The sequence below is a fragment of the Lynx rufus genome, unplaced genomic scaffold (genome assembly GCF_022079265.1).
Source record: "Lynx rufus isolate CCGP_SWC_20201006 ecotype Redwood Valley unplaced genomic scaffold, mLynRuf1.p SCAF_7, whole genome shotgun sequence".
NCBI lineage: Eukaryota > Metazoa > Chordata > Mammalia > Carnivora > Felidae > Lynx > Lynx rufus.
The window spans coordinates 67,709,009-67,732,956 of NW_025814889.1; the positions used below are offsets into that span (position 1 = coordinate 67,709,009).

Genomic DNA, 23,948 nt, shown 5'->3' on the forward strand with positions numbered 1-23,948 from the left:
ACTCATGAACCACAAGATCATGACCTGAGCCAAAGTCGGGCACTTAACCGACTGAGCCACCCAGGCACCCCTGCACAATTAGATTTTTTTTTTAATTTTTTTTAACGTTTATTTATTTTTGAGACAGAGAGAGACAGAGCATGAATGGGGGAGGGTCAGAGAGAGAGGGAGACACAGAATCCGAAACAGGCTCCAGGCTCTGAGCGGTCAGCACAGAGCCCGATGCGGGGCTTGAACTCACGGACTGCGAGATCATGACCTGAGCTGAAGTCGGACGCTTAAACAACTGAGCCACCCAGGCGCCCCAACACAATTAGATTTTTAAGACACCTTTATATCCTGTATTTTGTATGGAGCCAAACACGAATGATCTATTAGTACTAAATTATAACACTTTCCCCAGCACCAATTTGTTTAGAAATGTCACCCTTTTTGAAATATTCTGAAAAGCATATTATTGACATGATTTAAGTTGTAAAATATTATGGAGAGGCTAATTTTTCATCACAAAGTGGTATTATTTTGGAAATTATTTTCAGTACTTTGAATAAGCAAAATAAATTCAATGTACTGCTAAAGAGAATGCAAGGGATTTAAAGTTCTACTCATACCTACTGAAGACAGCCTTTCTATGTCACCCTCAAATTTCCCAGCAGTAATCACAGCCCTCCAACCAGCTGCTTTAAAACTTCTCACTATTGGATACAGGAGTACTGATGCATAGGGGCACTTGTACCCTAATGTTTATAGCAGCACTCTCAACAATAGCCAAATTATGGAAAGGGCCTAAAGGTCCATCAACTGATGAATGGATAAAGAAATTGTGGTTTATATACACAATGGAGTACTACGTGGCAATGAGAAAGAATGAAATATGGCCCTTTGTAGCAACGTGGATGGAACTGGAGAGTGTGATGCTAACAGAAATAAGTCATACAGAGAAAGACAGAGACCATATGGTTTCACTCTTATGTGGATCCTGAGAAACTTAACAGAAACCCATGGGGGAGGGAAAGGAAAAAAAAAAGTTAGAGAGGGAGAGAGCCAAACCATAAGAGACTCTTAAAAACTGAGAACAAACTGAGGGTTGATGGGGGGTGGGAGAGAGGGGAGCGTGGGTGATGGATATTGAGGAGGGCTCCTTTTGGGATGAGCACTGGGTATTGTATGGAAACCAATTTGACAATAAATTTCATATATTAAAAAAAATAATAAAATAATTAATTAAAAAGAAAACACTTAAAGGGGAAAAAAATAAAAATTAAATAAATAAATAAAACTTCTCACTATTGCCCACACATGACTGGTCCTTTCATACCAGGGGGTTTTTGAAAATTACATGCCACCTAGAATTTCTTTCTCCCTCACTGAGCCTGGAACTTATTCAAAAAGACTCAGTTCAAATATCTTTCCATCATAAAGCTAAGTTATTCACACACCCTAAGAGCTTCCATAACACTATCCACCATTTAATTAACATACTGATGAAAAAGTCTCTCCATTAGTCTGTGAGGTGGCTGAGAACAGGTATGTTTCTTATTGGTCTATCTCTAGTCCCAACCACAACAGTGGTTTACAGGAAGTGCCCCCCAAATTTTTTTTAACGACTGAATGATTTCCATACTAATTGAAGTCTGCAAGTGTTACACCTCACTATCTCACACCTACATTCTGGCGGGAGCCTCATAAATATTTTCTTTGCATCCATCCAACAGCCAAGTGTTCCAATCAATTCTGGGCATTGCTCTCATGTTAATCTTTGACTCACATTATAGCATGCTCTGCTCAAAAAATAATAGCTTCCCTTTGCCTATAGATGGAAGTTCAAAATCTCTGAAGCCTAGAATTCACAAACCTCTAGAATCTGGCTCCCCTCTTTCATGTTCCTCATCACCTCGGTTTTGAGCCTTCTGATCCTACCGTCAGCTAGCCTATACTCTGTCCCAGTTTCCACCTCTGTCCACAAATTCTTCAAAGAACTCAGAACAATGTCACACTGTCCATGAATTAGCTTGAAGATATTCCAGAGAAATCTCTCATACAGATGTTGCTAACACTAATATTTTGTGCTTCTCATTCAACACGTACATTTCCTCAAATTCTATTTCTTTAGCACACAGACAAAAAGCATCACATAAATGATGAATTTATCTAGCACATACATGTGAAAATATCTAGCACACTCAAACACTTCACAAACAACTGTCCATGGATTAGTGAATTAACTGTAATTTTAAAAAATTAAATCTGAGAATGAAGAAAAATCAACACAAAAGAGTATGACTTAGCCTCTCTATAGATAAACCAGTCTTATTACTCTAAGTCACATGGTAATTTATGTAATTATAAATAGAGGAATACTCATTTGGAAACCAGCTCTGGCCAAGAGAGAGGAACAAAAAGTGTTCTGGGGCCAGGGAGGCATATTATTTTGAGAGATGGAAAGTTACATGGGCTCAGAAACTAATTTTCATTCTCTGATTTTTATCCTTAAGTAAGAAACACTTATGATTAATAATTTAGTTTTTAAGCTATCTATGAAGTAAATGTATTCCTCAACATACATTAATGAATTGGTATTTTGGTTTAAAAATCAATACCATTTCACTTTAGGTAAGAGTCCCTTCCCTAGAGCCAAATCAATTCAGCTCTGTTCGATAAACATTAATTGAGCATTTTCTATGTTCCAGGCCCTTTCCTAGATCTAAAAATGAGTACAAAGTCAATGACACTCAGGAGCTCCAAAGTGAATTAGAGAAGACAGACAAAAAAGTAACTAGTTCAATATAACAGAAGTATAAAACAGTGAAGCTATGTATAAAGTCTAATGAAAGGACAAAGGGACAAAACCAGTTTCACATGATACACAAAGCAGAGATTTAAAGGAGGAACAACAGGTGGACGAGTAAAGCAGAACAGGTTAGGAAAGCATTAGAGGTGAAGTGAGCAGAAGGAAGAAAAAAACGCAAGATGCAATTGGTGTATAGGATATACAGCATGGTTGTATAGAGGAGGAGGGAGGGAGGCAACGCTAAGTTCTACCATCTAGAAAAGCAGGCAGAGACTGGACAACGGAAGACACCACAAACCACTGTTTTGCTTTTGTTTTTGTTTTTTTCCTATGGGAAATGGAGAGGACTTGAAATATTTAAGCAGTGGCACGTCCAAGTAAGTGTTTTACACAATCATGGTGACACTTGTTAAATTTACTCTGTTATATATTTACCAAAGGCCTGCCGCATGCCAGGCTTTAACTCAGCAATTAAAAAGAGAAAGTCTTCATTTGCTTGAAGTGTAATGAGTAAATCTATGTTCAAATAAGCAAGATTAAAAAAATATCAGCACAGAAAATGGCAAAGTGATAAAACCTGGTATCATTAATGCTAACTACTGAAACACCTCTGCCATCTTTAGAAGCACTATAATACATTAGGTAAAAATAAATTTTTTCCAAACGTCATGAGTCATCAGGGAAATGCAAATCAAAACTACAATGAGATGCCATCTCACCCCCACCTATGATGATTATAATCAAAAGATAATTATTTATTACTGTGTAGAAAAACTGGCATCCTCCTACAACGCTAAGTAGAAATGTAAAATAGCACAGTACCCTGTAGAATAGTCTGCCCATTTCTCAAAAGGCTAAACATAGTTACCATATGACCTAGCAATTCCACTCCTAGGTATATACCCAAGAGACAAGGAAACATGTCCACCCTGAAAACTGTAATGTTCACAGCATTTTTATAATAGCCAAAAAACGGAAATGTCCATCAACTGACAAATGGATAAACAGACAGTGGTTTTATCCATACTATTTGCCAATAAAAAGAAATAAAATACTTACACATTTAACAACATGAATGAACCTTGAAAATATTTTAAGTGAAGGAAGCCAGTCAACAAAGGACCACATATTGTTACATGAAATATCCAAAATTAGCCAATCCATACAGACAAAAAGTAAATTGATTGCCTAGAGCTTGGAGGAGCTGGAAGGTTGAAGGGTGGCAGCTAAGGGGTACAGAGTTTCTTTCTGGGATAATGAAAATATTCTAAATTTGATTACAGTAACGGCAGCACAGTTCTGTGAATACACTAAAAGCCAATGAATTATATTTTAAATGGGTAAACTGAATGGTATGTATCTCATTAAAGTTGATTTTACAGAATTCTAATTTTTAATGATCTCTTCAAAATCCTTATTCCTCATGAAGCCAGATGACATTTTTTTTTCCCAGAAAAGAAGGTCTGATAACACTAGAGTGCTTTAAAAATACTAGCATTCAATTTTCTACTGGCAATGCTCTTTTCTAGAAAAACTCATCTTCTAGTCGTTCAGCAGAAAATAATTTATTTCTATGACATCCAAACAATAAAAGAACAGTAGGTTTGACCCATCTGGCAGAAAACATGGGTTATTCTTTCAAGAACATCAAAAGCTAAGAAGTTTTTCTATCTGATTAATCAGTTTCATCTTCTATATGTTTTAATCTGATCACTAGTGTAGAAAATTTCAGTAACCACATTTTAGATTATAAACTGTTGGAAGGAGAAGGAGGAAGAAAGAGGTTACATTTCAAGTAGGAAGAACTGGCTTTAAAGTCTACTCTGTTAACAGCCATCTGGCCCCGACCAAATATTTAAAATGTTTAGTAGCTTGAAGTAGTTTCAGAGGCAATAAAAGTCAAAAAGGAGTAAAAAAGAAACAATGTTAAAATATCAAAACTCTTGTAAAATAGGGGACATCTTACTTCGTAATATACAAAAATATGAGTATGAAAAAAATGCTGTACTTAACATTTACACCCACATTTTAATTAGGGTTTTTGAAATATACTGCCACAAAAAGGATGAATTATTTATTGTTATAATTTTATTTTTCTTACTGTTTATTTAGAGTCAGAGCACGAGCAGGGGAGAGGCACAGAGACAGAGGGAGAGAGAGAGAAACCCAAGCAAGCTCCACACTGTCAGTGAACCACGTCATGAACTATGACATCCTGACCTGAGCTGAAATCAAGAGTTGCACATTCAACCGACTGAGCCACCCAGGTTACCCAATTGCTATAATTTTAAATAAGTTAGTATTGCTGACAATTCTAAAGTTGATGTTGAGGTAGTTTTATATATATATATATAAAATATATATATATATATATATATACACGTGTATATATATATACGTATATATATATATATATATATATATATTTTTTTTTTTTTTTTTTTTTTTTTTACCCCTCAGTTCTCTAGTATTGTGGGGAAAATGCACTACAAGTATATAGCCCCAATTTCACCTGGGATCCCATGGATATGTGGAAAATCGTTTTTGTCTCTAGTCTTTTATATTTTCTACAGAAGCTATAAGCATTTAACAGTTATCTTCCCTAGGCATCTTCCCTATCACCTCCAAGCCTCATCTGATAAAGAAAATACAAGCCATAGGATGGCTTTTCCTTCAACCTCACAACTTACCTATAAGAGCACCATCCTTTTATTCATTCATCAGAATAAATAACTATGTGATTCAGTGTTTATTGATCATTTCCCGTATGTGAAGCAGTGGGCTGAAAACTTCACCTATAATAATTTAGATCCCACAATAATCAAACAAGACAAGTATTTTTGGTCCCATTTTTTACAATACAAGAGTAAAATTCAGGGAGCTAAGTAACTTGTCCAAGGTTTGAAGCTAACGAGAGGCAGAAAGCAGATCTGAATCCAAGTTTGTCTATAACTATATCACTCTGCCTCTGAAAGTGTTCTAATGCCTGACCCAAGCAAGTCTCCCACTGCTATAGAGGGACACCACATTCATAAATAATTTTCAATACTGTATGATCTTTCTCTTTTTTCTAACCAGTACAAAGATACCTACATTACTATACTTAAGTGAAAAAAATATGGCTTATGCACTTTATATGTTTTCATTTAAAAACAGATTTTTATCAGTTAAGGTCTCTTTGCAAACTTAAAACCCAAAAAATAGACTTTTAATAAAAGCATATATATATTAGTTACATAATAAGTTTTTTAACTTAATGCAAATGATTTAGATCTGTTTAAAGACATGGGTTGAAAACTGACTTGCACTGAGTTTCCAAGAAAAACTCAAAATATCACTTTACACTAGTAACAGTTATCTGTCTTTCTGCTCATCTACAGAGTGGAAAAGAATGATGAAATTTCCTGTTTCTTCAATTTTCCAGTAATTTCTCAGTTTGGCAGAGATTCATTCTTTCAAAGGTAGAAAGTGGTTTAGCAACATCTGCAGAAAGAGCTAATGCTTTTAAGAACTGTGTCCTCTCTTTAATGTCCTGACAAATGTAGGCCCTAATTGGCATCAATGAGTTTTCTCACATAACTTTTAATAAAACTTCATCAGGCTCAGTCTTTAATGGCTCATCAAGGCACATGATTTACTGTGCTTTTCACATAGAAGCTTGATTGCCTACATCCGCACCACATCAAACCCTTTTTTCTTCAGCTGTTAAGAATTCACTTCAACACTGTAAGCACCATGCATTTATATAAGGACTAGAGTCTGTCTTGTTCAACATTCTATCCCCAGCACTCATACAGAGTAGATGGTCAATAAACATTTGTTGTAATACATGGTGGCAAGAAAATAACTTAGAGAATATTGTGTAACCTGCCACAGGTTTTTAATAAAATTTCCCTGAAGCAGTTACATCAATCTGTTGTTTTGAATACTATGAAGTATGATATCAAAATCCAGAGCCTATAATATCTTTAAGCTTTAACAGAAGATTAGTTTGTTTCTATGACAGTCAGTTTGAAAATATTTTAGAACAGTTTTAAAAACATTTTTCTCATCTCTTTTGATTCAAAATAAGCCAAATAGTGATTAAAGAACAATTTGTGTATTTTAAATTTATGTATATAATAACATATTTTTATATAGCTAAATCTGTATCTTTAAAGAGTGGGTTTTCTTTCACTCAGGTCAGAATGTAGATTCTTCAATCCAAAAAGGATGTTAGTTATATCTGCAGTTCATAAACACCTTGTCAATCACTGATACAATTCAAGAACTCCATACATATTTATTGCTGCATTCATTTTTAAACAAATATTGCAAAAGATTACACACAGTGTGAGAAATGTCACCTAAATGCTAAAAAGTCTGTAAATATCAATTCATAATGGTAGGTTCCTTGTCTATCATTAAAATAAATATCAGCTTCTTGTCCACTTTCAATTTTGCTGAATGCCACCCACTTATAAATTAGTTATAATGATCCAAAATACCCAGTTATATTTTCCTATCATTTCTCAATTTTTCTCCCATTCCATAAAAAGATGATTTGAAAATTAACTGTAAGGACAATTTACAGACCTCCATCCATCCTTTTGGAGATAACTGAAGGCTCCATCCACAACACTTGCAAAGAACTGGCCTCCAGTGATGAAGAGAGTGTTAATGGTGACTAATCGACCTCTTAAATTGGGCGGTGAGACTTCAGCGATGTACACTGGCACCGTCATGGAGGCAATGCCTGTAAAGAAACAATGGAAAGTCAACAGAGGACATTTACTCAAGATTTCTGTTGTAAATACTGATGCTAGACAAAGACACACATACACAGCCTTGGTTTTCTACTTTAAACCAAGATTCACCAGATACTTAAAGATTCTGTCTGTAACTAGTGACTACCACAGATAAGTAAAGACATATGTGGAGATACCGATCTCTGAATATCATTTTTCATATTATCATGTAAATGCCTACAAACAAAAACTACCTCTAGAGCTATCTGATAACTTTACAACGCATATAAAGCACACTTTATAAGTTTTGTGGATGAAAAATAAGAAAATGCTCTCTAGATAGAATATAGTTATCAAAATATTTTTAGTCTATACAGAAATCTAATCAGACAATGGTGAGAATAAAAATTACCCCAGAATCATATTAACTGTTCAAAGTCATCAGTTCCAGTAGACACACACCAAAACTGTTAATTGGTTTACTAATAAGAAATCCATACATTAAATCACCCTATTCAATTGGCTCAGTAGAGAATTCTGAAGTAGATTATAATGGACAATACTATGGAAATTTACAGTCCTCAAGAACATATATCTTAACCATAAAATAGATGGCTGTATGGCTAAGGTGTATTTAGCTGTATGTGCTTAAAATCTGTTTCTATCTAAAATTAATGCAGCATAATCTATGGTAGTAGTTCTAGAACTTCACTGATCACTAAATCACTTATGTGGCCATCTCTCTCTCTATCTCTCTCTCTTTTTTAATGAAGATGAAGATGCTCTCACCTCACCCATCCTAGACCTACTAAATAAAAAACTACAGAGATGAGAGATGGGTCTTTTTATGACTTTAGTTTTTTTTAATTTTTATTTTATTTTTCTAGAGAGAGAGTGAGTTGGGGAAAGGGGGAGGGTGGAGAGAATCTCAAGTAGGATCCATGCTCAGCACTGATCCCAATGCAGGGCTTGATCCCACAACCCTAGAATCATGCCCTAAGCCAAAATCCAGAGTCAAACATGCAACCAAGCCACCCAGGCACCTGGATCTGTCTTTTAAAAATCTTCCAAGCATTCCTGATACACACCATCAGGTGAGCTAATCCAAATTTGAGCTAATCCAGAATTATTACCTAAAAGAAAATCTTGGTACTCTTGGCCGTATCTAGCTCACTTCCCAGTGGCACTTCCAATTTCTAGGTATGTCTGATTAATTAACCCCAAACTAATCAATATTCATCTAATCGATATTCACGAAAGTTAAAAACAATCAAAAAGGATTATCTAAGAAAATATGATCATTTTTATATCTATAGATACTATAAGTTGACCTCTAGATTAAACCAGAACACCAATGGGTTGCATAACACACCCATGAAGAAGAAACTGCCTTTTTTTTTTTTAATGTTTATTTATTTTTGAGAGAGAGAGAGAGAGAGAGAGAGAGAGCGCGCGCATGAGTGGGGGAAAGCAGATAGAGAGGGAGACACAGAATCTGAAGCAGGCTCCAGGCTCAGCTGTCAGCACAGAACCCGACACAGGGCTCGAACTCACGAACTGTGAGATCATGACCTGGGCCAAAGTCGGACACTTAACCAACTGAGCCACCCAGGCGCCCTAAGAAGAAACTGCTTTTCATGAATGAATCATTACAATGCCAACAAAATAGCCTATATTAAAGGTAGCAGTACCAAAAAACCTGTTGCCGTGTTTTCTGTACAAGGGCTGCTGAAGGTGTTATCTACCACATTCCAGATAATGGGAGACATCTGTCTCCAGTCTCAGTGACTACAATAGTTGTGCCTCTCAACAACTGACCTGTGTTTATGGGCACCATAAACCACACAGTTGTCTTTTATTTCCCTCTTTAGGCAGTCACAGAGGCCCACCTCTACCAAGCGTTTTGGACTTGATGGTATTTGTTCTGTGAGCTCAATTCCCTCCTGATGCCACCACTGTCTCAATTTCCACCTATTTTAAACATATGTTTTACCACATTTTTATTTGCTTTGTTCCATCTTTGACCCAAGCAAATAAACAAACAGACAAGATTTAAGTAATATATCTGCTTCCGTACTACTGAAAAACTACTAATAAGTCTGCACACAAGTCAGACGATTAAATCTCTGAACTGTACACTCTGTAGTTTCCACCAGTATTATTTGCTGCTGTAGCATCTGTCAACATACATAAATATACACGAAAAGAACCTTAAGATTTTAAGAGTTTCATAAAATAAGCATGTGTCAGTAGATAAAGTATAGTCTTTACAATTAAATCATCACCTAAACAGCTGAAAGTTTCCATCTGACTGCTAATCAATTTAATAACACAAATCATACTAAATTGGCTTTCATCTAACTTGGAAAGAGGAAACATCTGATGCACATGTTGACAAGTTAATTGTATATTCTTTTTAGTTCTTTTACAATTAGAACATCTCAATAAACTTAATTGTCCGGACTTCTTTTCCGGCTTTGGTCTGGCTGTAAACAGGAATTCTGTTGCTCTCTTCAGACAGACATCTTCACTCAACCATGTAACCTGCACATTTAAGCATGGGAAATCAGGACTGTGGTTTTAGGCAGCACATGCTTGTCAAATAGCCCACAGATTTTACTTGATAGAAATGCAAGGATGTCCTCAGGCCCTTATAAAGGTTTATTATTAAAAATAAACACTAGAACCTTGAAAAGTAACAGGAACTGGCAAAAAGAAAAGACTGAGGAACTATAAAAAGACAGACTCACTGGATTTACAATTGAAAAGAACCCCAAAAGATGTGTCCAAGGAGTGTTCACATTGACTTAACCAGTGTTAGAACAGCCTACGTTCAATATTTTACGAGGACTGGTTATTTTATTTAATCCTCAGAACACCTTTCTAAAAGACATATGATTATCCCCATTTTGCAAAGAAGGACCTTACCCAGGTCACATGATGAATAAGTGGAGGAACCAGAATTTCAAGCAGACAGACATTCCAGAACCCAATTTTGAAAGCTCTAGACTCTACTGTCTGGCCACAACAGATGAGGGTAGGCTCTGGAACCAGTGGGTTTAAATTTTAGCTTTGCCACTCGCCAGCTGGTTAAGTCTGGACAAACTAACCTTTTTGGTCTCCAGCTTATCCATATAATGGGAAGAATAAAAGCAATTCTTTCACAGGAGTTGAGATTTAATGAATTCACAGTCAAAGCACTTAAAATCGTACATACCATATAGAAAGTAGTCCCTCATGGGGGTGCCTGGGTGGCTCAGTTGGTTAAGTATCTGACTTCGGCTCAGGCCATCTCACTGTTCGTGAGTTCGAGCCCCGCATCGGCTCTGTGCTGGCAGCTCAGAGCCTGGAGCTGGCTTCAGATTCTGTGTCTCCCTCTCTCTGCCCCTCCCCTACCTCGTGCTCTCAGTCTCTCTTTCTCTCAAAAATAAATGTTAAAAAAATTTTTTTTGAAGAAAGTAGTCCATAATGTTAGCAATTATTTCTATGATTACTATACCGCTAGTTGTGAGGCATTCTAACTTTTTTGATTTAGTTTGACTTGTTTTAGGTGCTAACATTATCAGGATGAATGTAAGTCCACAAAACAGGGTCTCTGTTATAAAAGAAGCTGCACACAAACCCTACTCATATAAACGGCCAATCAGATAATAATTTCCAAATACCATGGTAAGGGTCACAGTACAGTGACACACTGGGCTCCATCCTGTGATGCTGACAACTGCTGTATGCTAACAATGATTGGATGCCAGCTCAGAGAGGCTGGGTAGACAATTCTACAGAGAAGGGCATGGGCTTAAAATAAATATGAAATGACATGGGATTTTCTCAGAGGTAAACAAAAGATGTGAAGCAGAGTATTTGTGGAGAGGAGAGGCTGAGAGAGCCCAAATCACAGAAGCAAGTACCCATCACTTGGATACACTCATCGCATATTTGATCTGAGCTGGGCACTGTGCTAAGCACTGGGGACACAGTGCTGTAAGAGAGACATGTCCTCCGTCCTCATGGAGCTTAGCATCTGCCAGGCAAAATGTGTTTGAACAAGTAATTAGATGTCAAATGTGATGGGTCTCACCAAAGGGCAAGTGTGAGGAACATGAGCTCATAGCAAAGGGATGACGAAGGACTAATAGCAAAAGGACTCCAGCTTGAGGAGTCTGAGAGTTCTTGGATGAGAAGTTCACATTTAAGCAGAGATTAGGTGAATGAGTAAGTTAGAGCTTGATGATACTGTGGGAAAGGTGACACACACTTTAAATGATCAGACCAGCTTAGACAAAGGCCTTGAGGCAAAAGGAGATGCATCCTGCTAGAGAAGGGGGACTATTTTTTTTTAAGTTTATTTATTTATTTTGAGACAGAAGGATAGAACCAGCAGGAAAGGGGCAGAGAGAGAGAGGGAGGGAGACAGGGGATCTGAAGCAGGCTCTGTGCTGACAGCACAGAGGGGGGCTCAAAGTCATGAACTGTGAGATCATGACCTGAGCTAAAGTCAGACGCTTAACCAAATGAGCCATCCAGGAGCCCCAATAAGGGAGACTACTTCTAGAGACACAGAGACCAACCTGACTATATAAGATCTTAGTGGACGTATTGAGGACTAGGTATTCAGAAGCCTTTAAATAGTATAATGGAAGAAAAGGCACAATTAGAATCATGTTTAAAAGAGTCCTTCTTGTTGGAGTATGGAAAACCAATTGCAAGGGAGTAACGGGTACAGTAGAGGCAATGGAGTAAAAAGGAGAGATTCCAGAAGTATGTATTTAGTACCTAGGCTAGCAGGAATTGGGATGGAACATGAAGGATGAAGAGAGGAGGGACTCAAGGATGATGGTCAGATGTCCGGAAAGAGCAAGTAGGAGCATGATAGGTACTTTGTACAAACATAAAGGACACGAGAGTAGCAAGTGTGGACCGAAGACGATAAGGTCAAATTTTAGCCAGGTTGAGCCAGAGGGGCTCTGTGAAACATACAAGTAGACAGCAAGTAGAACATTCCCTGGGTATGTTGGAAATAACAGATTATTTACATGTGAGTGTTCCCAGCCTGCCTCATTTCTCCCACCCAGTAACTCTGTCAAAATAACCAACCTTTCCTTCCTCGCTCATCCTCTAGAGTCTGGTATTTGTCACCCTAGTTCTTGAGCCATTATCATGCTAGGCAAAAAAAAGGATGGAGAAGAAAACATGGACCAAAGATCTAGTTTATGGAGAGAAGTGCAAATGAAAAAAAAAGCCTGGAGACAGTTCTGAGGAGCTCAGGGTCAGTATGGAAAAAAATGGGAGCCTACAACTCAGGGACTGACTGAGGCCTGATTTGAGACGAGGGGACAGAGGGGTAGATAATAGAGATTTTAAGAAATGTTGCTGAGTTATAACCTACATGTTACTATATTCTTCAAGACACAAAAGACAATATTACTATCCAATTGCTTTTTAGTTACTAGACTATATATATTTAAATGCAACTTCAAGATGAGACTAGGTCCAGTGGGGCTTGGAAGTTACACAAATCTCTGAAGCTCAGAAGATAATTCTGTGTGGATGGCACATAAAATGGGAACCATGGGAATGGATAAGAGCTCCCAGAATGGAAGAGGAAAAGAATGCATAGAATGGAGTCCTGAAAAATTCCAGTAGTTATGGAACTGTTAGATGAAGAAAGTATGAAGCAGCAACAAAGATTTTTCTAAAGTCTTTTTTTTATGTTACCATTTTGTATTATCATGTATCAGGTCACCTTATCAATAGGGAGGTGGGACAGGTATCATTCATTATCCCTCCAGGAAAGGTAAAGTAACCCAGCATCAAAGACAGACAGGAAGAGATTTTCAGAAAGTCACAAAAGCAGGTTAATGTCAAAGTGAGTCTCACAGATTCAGGTTCCCTAATCTCTGTTATGTGTCACTCAAGGACCAAGGACTGTGCCTCTGATTAGAATGTGATCCTTCAGCAATTCCTCAGACACATTTTCTTTTTGGACCTATTACCTTAGCTAGCACACGTGAACTTCTAGTGGACAGGCGGGTCTTTTCTCTGCCCCCTACTACCAGCTGCTGTGACATACTAATATCAGGTGTCATGTTAAAGAGCTCAAGCTAACTAGTGAATTGAATATGATTCACTGTATAATTTCCAGCTAGAAAAGTGTAAACCCACAATAGAGAACTATAAAAAAGATGATGGTGTTCAGGGAGAGGAGAAAACTCCACATTCACTATCGCTAGCTCACCTTGCTATTAATAAAATAGCCATGCAAACTATAACTTACAGATTTCTAAACATGGTGTCAAGTTTTGACAAACCTGGGTCATTAAGGTTCTATCACCCCTCTTTTCTACTTTGGGGAAACAAATGGAATTCTATCTCTAGACAAAGGTCACTGTTCCAATGAAGGGCAGTTAAGTAATACTGTATGAAATCCCCTAAATTAAGAAGTACTTCAGGGGTACCTGGGTGGCTTAGTCGATTGACACTGACTCTTGATTTCAGCTCAGGTCATGATCCCAGGATCATGGGTTTGAATCCTGCATTGGGCTCAGTGCTGAGAGTGGAGCCTGCTTAAGATCCTTTCTCTCTCTTGGGGCACCTGGGTGGCTCAGTCAGTTCAGCGTCCGACTTCGGCTCAGGTCGTCATCTCATGGTCCGTGGGTTCGAGCCCCGCATCGGGCTCTGTGCTGACAGCTCAGAGCCTGAAGCCTGCTTCGGGTTCTGTGTCTCCCTCTCTCTCTGCCCCTCCCCCATTCATGCTCTGTCTCTCTCTGTCTCAAAAATAAATAAACATTAAAAAAAATTAAAAAAAAAAAGATCCTTTCTCTCTCCCCAACACCTCACCTCTGCTCTTCCTCAATATGCGCACGCGTGCACACACACACTCTCTCTCTCTCAAAAAAGAAAAAAAAAAGTATTTCATAAGTGGGATTAATGACATTTAAAGTTTAGGAGAAAAAAGAGGTTAGAAAGGGAGAGAGCCAAAACATAAGAAACTCTTAAAAACTGAGAACAAACTGAGGGCTGATGGGGGGTGGGAAGGAGGGGAGGGTGGGTGATGGGCATTGAGGAGGGCACCTGTTGGGATGAGCACTGGGTGTTGTATGGAAACCAATTTGACAATAAATTTCATATAAAAAATAATAAAGTTTAGGAGAGTTCTATGAAGAACTTTGGACTTATTCCCTGTTCCAAACATTAATCAAAATAAATGTCTGGTAAAGAACAAATTCTTAATAGTCCACACTAAACTGATGACTGGAAATTAACATAAGCAACGGAGTGATACAAGGTCCTGTTAACAGCTTATTGGCTTAAACACAACCACAAATATCTGTGTTGGTATTGTTTCTGAATATTGTTAGAAAGTTTGATTTCTTACAAAATAAATAAAGAGGTCTACCTCAATGAAAACTCATTATCATGCTTGGCCTTGAGGAGTTTCACCAGAAAACTGCACCTCAGACACCACAGTGCAACCGGATTCACACTCTCATGCTGCCAAGCTGAAGCACCATCAGCAGCACAGAACGCTCTTGAGTGTAGAAGCTGGCTTTCAAAAACTGCTGGAAGCCCTTTTAAAGCTCTGAGTCAGAAGTATAAATAATTTCATAAACAAACAGCATTAGAAAATCCTGTTGCGATGGGTAAATACCCATGAACCACAGTAGCCTCTCAGCACAAGCCAGGCAGCAACTAATTAGCTTCTCAGAAAGAAGCACATGAATCTACCTTTTAATAATAATGCTTCCTAAACAAGAAGGATTATGAAGTCCTAACTTCATTTTGCAAACTACTGCCCTATGATCTCTAAAGGAATAATTTTAATAAAAAGAAGGAATTTGTCTTAAAAAGTGCCCCTTACTAAAGTTGTTTCAGTTTGGCTGTCTTGCCCCAACTGCTGTTTGCATTCTGCTGAAGAGTCAAAGAGCTACCTTTACCAGGTTGTTAACACCCTAGAATTTATCTTTTAGTTTATACTAAGGAGGCTAAGACTTTCACAAACACTGCTAGGCAACTTCAAAGAGCTGTAAGCCCCAAATTATTTATATATTAAAATATATACAACACAAAATACTGCTAGAACAAAGGAGCCAGGTTATGGGTGAGATTCTATCCATGGAGATAACTAGCAGAATTAGTGTTCTATAATGTTAAAAAGCTCTTCACAAGGCATTATAAACATGTCACCATCATTTAAAGCCAGTGCCATCTCTTAACGGCCTAAATGACCTCTCCTTTCATACTACTTACGAATACAATATTGACCTGTTCATGTTCTTTTTTACCAGTAACATCTCAGTAAAATCTGGATCATGCTGTTTCTCCAAGCCCAACTACAAGCCCTTTAATGGAATGATTATAACTCACCTACCTTCTGTACTATAACTTGCCTAAGTGTCAAGCACAGACCTTGGCTTAACCGTTGACTATTACTTTGGGATGCATGTAGAAAACCATATCCTTTAAAATTACTGCCAACTGATTGGTTTTACACTAAATATATTATTCATTAGGGAAAATTTGGAGGTCACAGGTCAGAAGTCAATAAACATCACCTCTAATCACACCACCCACACATAACCACTATTAAAATTTGGTTATAATTTGGAGTACTTTTTACATAATTCTGTAGCTTTAACTCATTACATTTCAAACACCTTCCTTCTCTTTATAACTATTCTTTTCTCAAAAAAAAAAAAAAACACCTCAAACTTCTTTCAGAAGCGAGTCAGGTATGATAAATATAGAAGCCAAATGAGTGAGACATAGAAGGTACAACACACTCTGCAGGCCAAAGAAAACAGCCAAACAAAACAAATCCCTGTGTAGCCCTATACAACCATCTGGAGTCTGGTTTGTCACCCTTGTAGGACAAGATCATTTCAAGTAATGGTATAATATTCCAGCATTCAGATAAAGAGAAGAAAGAAGTGTTCCTAGAACACCCAGATGGAAGCAGGCAAGAAAAGAACAGAGAAGGAAAGAATTTTTTAACGGGGAGAGATGGAAAATAATGAAATCAACGCATATGTAAGAAATGTCCTAAAACAGAGCAGAGGTTATAAGAGAAAGATAACTGTGGGAAATGGCAACAAAAGTGGAAGCAGTATGCTTTTACACCCGACAAATGGAATACACAAAGGTTAATAAGAAATCAATACATTTTCCTCGAGGCAGTGAATTTAGCAAACAGGAACTTAAGTGGTGCTTTGTCATATTTAGCTCTATGTGACATCTAGAGGTAAATGCTCTAGTACAGCAAACAATGTGGACCTAAACAGCAGCTCAAGGCTGTGAATCACCTGAATGCAGATTGTAATTGAATAGGCATAGACAAAATACAAAAGAAATGTGTACAGAGTAAGATAAGCCCAGGGCTAGAATCTGGTTGTAGAAATATTCATGCAACAGATATAAAGGGCTAAGAAGTAAAACAGAAGAAGATATTAAATATTAGAGTAGCAAAGTAATAACTGAACACCCATCCCCCCAAATTTTTTATCTGTTCTTCAATATAAGATCTGGCCTTGCCTAAAAATCAGGAGCAGAGAGCCATGAGGAGAGAATCAGCTTACCGACAAAAGAATTAAATTAAACAAGGAAATGGGTAGGGTAAGAAACACTAAAAAATTAATAGAATATGTAAATAATTACAGAAGTAAACACCATATTGGAGGCTGCGTGAAATGTGAATCAGTATGGAACATCAATTTGAGATGCTCTCTGAGAATGGAAAGCAAAGGAAATTCAAATGACAAAAGATATCATTGAAAGATAAACCATCATTAAATAAATAAATAAATAAATGGGCCTATAGATAGGTAGCAACAGCAAAACACACTCTGGAAAATTTTGTGATTTGCAAAGTTAACAAAAATTGATCAAATCTTTTATGTATACAGCAAAAGAAAAAAACAGTTCACCCACCTAACCCGGCAATATGGAATGCCAGCAAGGACCACAGATATTTAAGGAGGAAATGTAATTCAAGTATTTTAGATCTTGCCAACTTGTCGTTCAGGCGTGAGAATGTGAAAGACATTCTCAAGTAGCAAACTTCTCTGATAAAACCACCCATTTACTATTTTTGGAACAACCTCTAAACCAACCCCAAGATTAGCAAAAACCTTAAGGATAGGGAAGTTTCAGTATAAACAGCTCAGAGGATCTGCCTCTCATTTAGTCTGGACTACAGAAATCTTCTGAGTAAGTAGACCACTGAGTGTTCACTCAACCCTTCTTCATATGGCTCCTCTCTTTTCTCAGTTCTAAGTAACATTTCTTGAGCTGCACAGATAGAATTTCTTGGCTTGTCTGAAAACCACTCTAAAGCATTAACTTTTTTTTTTTTTCTGTTCCAGCACCTGGTAGCAATGGCTAAACATTTTACTTGGTTAGAACGTTATGCCTAAATAATTATTAAATAAAAATTTCTATTTCTTTAATGTCCAAAAAGGCAAAGATCTGTACAGCAAGGTAATGTCTATCTTCATTACCAAAAGTCTCTTAGTGATTTCCTATGTCTCTAAAAAGTACACTGAATGACCCTAGCCTTTGAGTTTTAAGGTGGTGAAAATCATGTAAACTACCCATCATTAGATATTTTTTCTCCAGCTTCTTCTAATATTATCTTTCCATCTATATGAATATCCCTATGCTTCTTACACTTAAAGAAAAAGCAATATAAGTAATAAAATCTTAAAGTAAATATGCAGAGGAAAAAGGCACATTTTTTAACATCTACAATGACACACAACCTACTTTCCCAGATTCTTCACTAATATCCCCAGTAATCACAGAATCCTATCTGTAATAAATTTTTAGATGTTTGATGAGGAACAAAGCCACGTTAGCTTTCACTGCCTCTTAATTTATTACCACAGAATGGGGAATGATGTTCTACACGTACAGTTTTTGCATTTATCATCCAAGATACTTCAGAAATAGAAAATGGAAAGGTTTGTTAAAGAACAATGGTAAGCATCAGAGCCACACTAAAGTTAAACAAAATGTCTACTCTTAGGAGCTCTAGTTGTGTATCAGCTGGCTTTAAGAAAGCTAAACCTCACTAGCGATAAAAGAGAATGGAGTGAAAGAGAGGGAGAGATCTTTAGGTTCTCCCTAGCATAGAGTTAAAATTGTTTTAATAGACATAACCAACTCTATATCTTGTTCTTTAGTATACCAAGAATGTATACACAATTCAAAGACTGTTTAGGTGATTCTCTGAACTGGTAGGCACCAGCACAGCGAAACATTTATCAATGCTGTTTCTTTTTTCTTGTAGTGTCTAAAAGAATATACCAGATCTTTAACATTTATGAAAGGTGAAAAGCAAGATGCCATACCTGTAGCTTAGTAACACTCTTAGAAATAGACTCCAAGTGAAATGACAAATAATGAACGATATGGGTGACTGTGAAAAGGGCAGTATGATCTCTCTTAAGCTGGCTTTAGAAAGAGATTATTAAAATGAACCCTTGTATTACTACTCTCCATGGCTTATGAACATCTTTTCACTCTGCTTGCAGATCTAGGGGCAGCTCTGACTCAGTCAACAGAGCCTAGTTTTGGCAGAAATTCGCTGGCATTATCTCTTATTTCTGCTCCAGCAGCTTTGAGACACTAACACAGCCAGAATAAAAGTAGTGACTTCTAATGCTTTAACAAATGTCGAGGTAAAATGACTTTTATCACTGCTGCTATTCACATTTTCCCTTAGTGATTTAATTGTAAAAATACCTAGCTCGTCTCACCCTTTTTGAATAATATTTTGCAAAATATCCATCTACAATAATGCCAATGGCATATTTCAACAGGCTTTTATTTATACGAAGTCAATTTCCTACTCAGGAGGAGACAGGAGGCAGAAAGGCAGATGACAGACAGATGTGGGAGGACACTGAAGAGATGACAAATAATAGATGGTAGAGATACAGTTAAAAATCACTTATATTCATTTTCAAAGTACTAATTTCAACTTGATGAAAACTCTTAAATAGGTAGTTTTAAATGCAAAAACATTAAAACGTCCTTCTCTTAATGTTTCTCTTGTCAGGTTGGAAAGGATCCCCCAAACCCTGAGGATTCCGTTCTTCACATATATCCTAGCTGGAAGCTTGTGTTTATCTTCATATTTATGGGAGGGGATCACAAACAAGAGAAGAAAGGCCCACATATGACTAGTTTCTGTGAAAATACAAAAGTAGGCAAAGATAACCACTTCAAGATGGTATCTTGACCATCTCCCATCTTCTTAGTGCCGTTAGAATTTCTCTGTTAAATGACAGCGGACTTCTCGGCAGGAACAATGGAACTCAGAGGACAGTAAAATGGTACTTCCCTTGTGCTAAGAGAAAATAACCATCAATCTAGGTTTCTAACCCAACAGAAAAAAGTCTCTTTCAAGAACAAAAGCAAAATTCCTAAATAAGTAAATTCTAGAAGTCTATTTTCTTTTGGCTTTCTGGACCCAACTGCAATGTGTGGGGGGAGGAGGGTTCCCCTGATACCAAAAACCATTTCTTGGACATGGACAGGAGATTCAAGAATTCAACTCAATTCTGATATGATCTACCCAGAGATAGCATCATAAGCCACAGGCTGAGGGCTGACTTCTACAAAACTGTGCCACTGCCCCCACTTCAGATGCCAACCCCAGGCCCAGGTTGTCACCTGTGCTTCTGACCAACTGCCTACAAACTAACAGTTCCAATGACCCCCCCTACAACTCAGGATGCAACTGCCAAGTTCAAGTCGTTGACCAGTGGGCTACAAACCAGAGATAACCACAATCTCCTCCTCAGATTCAATTAATCTGCTACAGCAGCTCACGGAATTCAGAAACATTTTACAGCTGACCCTTGAACACATGGGTTACAAGTGCCAACCCCACGCACACATTCGAAAATCTGGACATATCTTTTGATTCCCCCAAAACTTAGCTACTAATAGTCTGCTGTTAACCAGAGGCCTTAGCATAATATAAGCAGTCAAATAACACATATTTTGCGTATTATGTTAACTGAAAAAAGCCAACCTCAAAGTAGGTTAGTAAACGCCTTATTCATTCTTACTGAGGACTACAGCCCGGGAGACAGTATTTCAGATTGCTCTGAAGAACTGCCCTGAAACCTATTAGCTTACAGGGCATTAAATGCAAAAAAGGTTATATGTGTTACAAGCAGCTCTCCAAATACCTGCACATCACAAGGTATTATTTTTTCAGTTGTAAAAATTAAGGTTTAGTGATTTCCATACAACACATGTGAAAGACGCTTAGATCATCTTAATGCATTGCTTCTAACATATCTGGTTGATTAAACTATTGCCTGCATACCTGCACTTAACTCATTTTCCAGTTCTATTTTTGATATCTCCTTGAGGTCACTTGAGATTATCACAGAAGGTGGACATCAGTCACCTACTACAGTTTTAGTACACAGTTATATGTATTATATACTGTTTTCCTACAATTACAGAAGCTAAATAAAATGTTATTAAGAAAATCATAAAGGGGCACCTAAAGTGGTGGCTCAGTCAGTTAAGCGTCCAACCCTTGAGTTCATGAATTCATGACCTCATGACCCTGAAGTCATGAACTCACAGTTCATGAGTTTGCTCCCCATGTCAGGCTCTGCCTGCTTGGGATTCTCTCCCTCTCTCTCTGCCCCCCTCCACACACACAAGATGCACGTGCATGCTCTCTCAAACTGTAAAAAAAAAAAAAAAAAAAAAAAAAGGAAAAAAAATACCTGTATGGTTTAAAAAACAAATCATAAAGAAAATACATTTATAGCTGAAATAAGACTCAACTACCCCCATTTTGACCTCAAACTTTATAATTAAGTTCTTTCCAGCTTATCTCTTAACACAGGCAAAAGACGGGACAAAACATCTCCTAATGGGAACAGAACCTATCCCCTCAAGCCATGAGGACTGCCCTGAGCTAGCAAGACCCTGAGTAACAGATCCCATGACAATAATAGATTTGACCTTCTCTGCCCACTTCCACATTACCAACCGACCTTGGTCCCACATTTGCCTTAGATAAACCAGTATTTCCAATATTTTGGAGACAGCCTTTGAGAGATTGGTCCATGGTCTTCCTGGTGTTGGCCTCACTGAAATAAATCCCTCTCTGGTTTCACGATAACTCATTTCTCCACCTTTGGATTTTGTCGGTGGCGAGTGGCAGAATGTGGTCTGTTTGGGAACCCCGCAGCCAGATGCTCTTGCTACAGTACTACACTGTATTTACTGAAAAAAATCAGCACATAAATGGACCCACACAGTTCAAGCCCATGTTGCTGAAGCATCAATTGTACTTACTACATTGTTGGTTTGTTATCAACAGAGCTCAGAAACAGCCAGATGGGAGAAATGCATAGGGCAAGGTTTGCGGTAAAGGGCACAGAGCTTCCATGCCTGCTCCAGTGTGCCACTCTTCCCGAATCTCCACCAACCGGAAGCCTTCCTAACTCCATCCCTTTTGGGTTTTAATGGGGATTTCGCTGACCTTCAACCTCCAGGCCCTCTTCCTTCTCCCTGAGAGCAGGGGATGAGACTGAAAGTTCCAACCTTCTAATCACAGGGTTGACGCCCCTGGCAACCAGCCCCCATCTTTAGGTGCTTAACAAAAGTCACATTTATCACTCTCTGCACTTAGGAAATTCCAAGGGTTTTGGGAGCTATAAGCCAGGAACTATGGATTAAGACCAAATACATTATTTCGTAAAATCACAGCATTTCAGATAATCACGGATCCCAAATGGATGGTGCAATAGAATAAAGATGCAAGAAAGAATGAAGAGCGTAGAAAAAGTGATAAATACATACGAACATCTAAAAACTAAAACTAAACAAAACTCCATTAGCAAGATTTCAGGACATACACATGCAAACTTAAGACAATCAAAACACAAGACAATAGAATTAAAGTTGGGAGGAGATAAAAGGGAGTTAATGTGCTATAATTTGCTTGTATTATTCAGAAGGAAGGTTGACATTTTTTTAACTTCAGACTTCATTATGTTAAATATGGGTACAATTTAAATGGCAACTACCAAAAAATATATGTAAACAAAATCTAACTTCCAAACTAGTTGAAAGAAATTTGCATGAGAAAAATTTATATATACAGGGCAATTCAAAAAGAGAGAAAAAGCAGCACAAATAATTTTGGGGGGTGCAAAGACAGTTATAAATTGAATTATATCAATAATTATAATATGTATAAAAGGATCAAATGAATTAAGTAAAAAGAAGAGCAATCCATATGGAGTTAAGGCAATCTCTCTGGATTTAAAATCTACACTTTAGGGGCACCTGGGTGGCGCAGTCGGTTAAGCGTCCGACTTCAGCCAGGTCACGATCTCGCGGTCCGGGAGTTCGAGCCCCGCGTCGGGCTCTGGGCTGATGGCTCAGAGCCTGGAGCCTGCTTCCGATTCTGTGTCTCCCTCTCTCTCTGCCCCTCCCCCGTTCATGCTCTGTCTCTCTCTGTCCCAAAAATAAATAAACGTTGAAAAAAAATAAAATTTAAAATCTACACTTTATTTTTGTACAAAAATAAGCCCACAAATTAAAAGAACATTAACAAAATTGAAAGAAAAAGAATAAAAAAAAAGTCTAAACAAAAGCTGAAAAATATTTTTAAAAAACAAAACAAAGGAAGCCGAGGCAGCCATATTCATTCAGTTAAAACAGAGAATAAAGCAAAAACTAAAGACCGAAAGTATAACATGTAATATGCATAAAGGGTTCAATTCAAAAGCAAGAGAGAACAGTTAAATTATATATGACCTTATTACGTGGTTGGAAAATACAGAAAACAAATGACAGAAATACAAAAAATACACAAATCCATAATAACAGTGACACATCCATTACTGTTACAAGCACAAAAAAGTATTTATAAAAACTGGCCATTTGTCCATAAAGCAGTCGTCACCAATATCAAAGTAATATGGAGCACCTGAAAGCAGTATCACAGAAAACAAATTAAAAATAAAAAAGATAATCAGCCAAAACAAATCAGCCATATGTTTGAGAATTAAAAATATGCTTTCAAATAATCCACAGGTCAAAGAAATCATATTGGAAATTTAATATTTTTGAAAGTGAATAAAAATAACAAATACTCCATATTAATAGTTGTGTGATTCATCAAAAGAAATATTTAAATGACAAGAGGCACTGAAAATAAATCATCTATGTCTATCCAAAGAATTTAGGGAAAAAAAATTAACTTTAAAAAGCACAAGGAAATACTAAGTAACAAAAACTAATGAAATAGAAAACACAGAGGGGATTCAAAAGCCAAAAGTTGGTTCTTCTAAAGTAAAAATTTTCACAAATATCTGGAAGAACTGGTCAAGAAAAAGAAAGCTTAAATAACCAACATCAAGAATGAAAAATTAAGAAAAACTACAAAA

At 37.3% G+C, this 23,948-nt stretch overlaps 1 protein-coding gene across 1 annotated transcript in view; it reads right to left on the reverse strand.

Moving 5' to 3' along the window:
* SLC2A13 (solute carrier family 2 member 13) overlaps window positions 1-23,948 on the reverse strand; it is a 381,359-nt gene that overhangs the window by 316,834 nt on the left and 40,577 nt on the right. Inside the window, exon 2 of the mRNA XM_047066543.1 lies at window positions 7,367-7,526. Coding sequence (XP_046922499.1) covers window positions 7,367-7,526 — 160 coding nt within the window. The remainder of the gene's footprint in view (window positions 1-7,366; window positions 7,527-23,948) is intronic.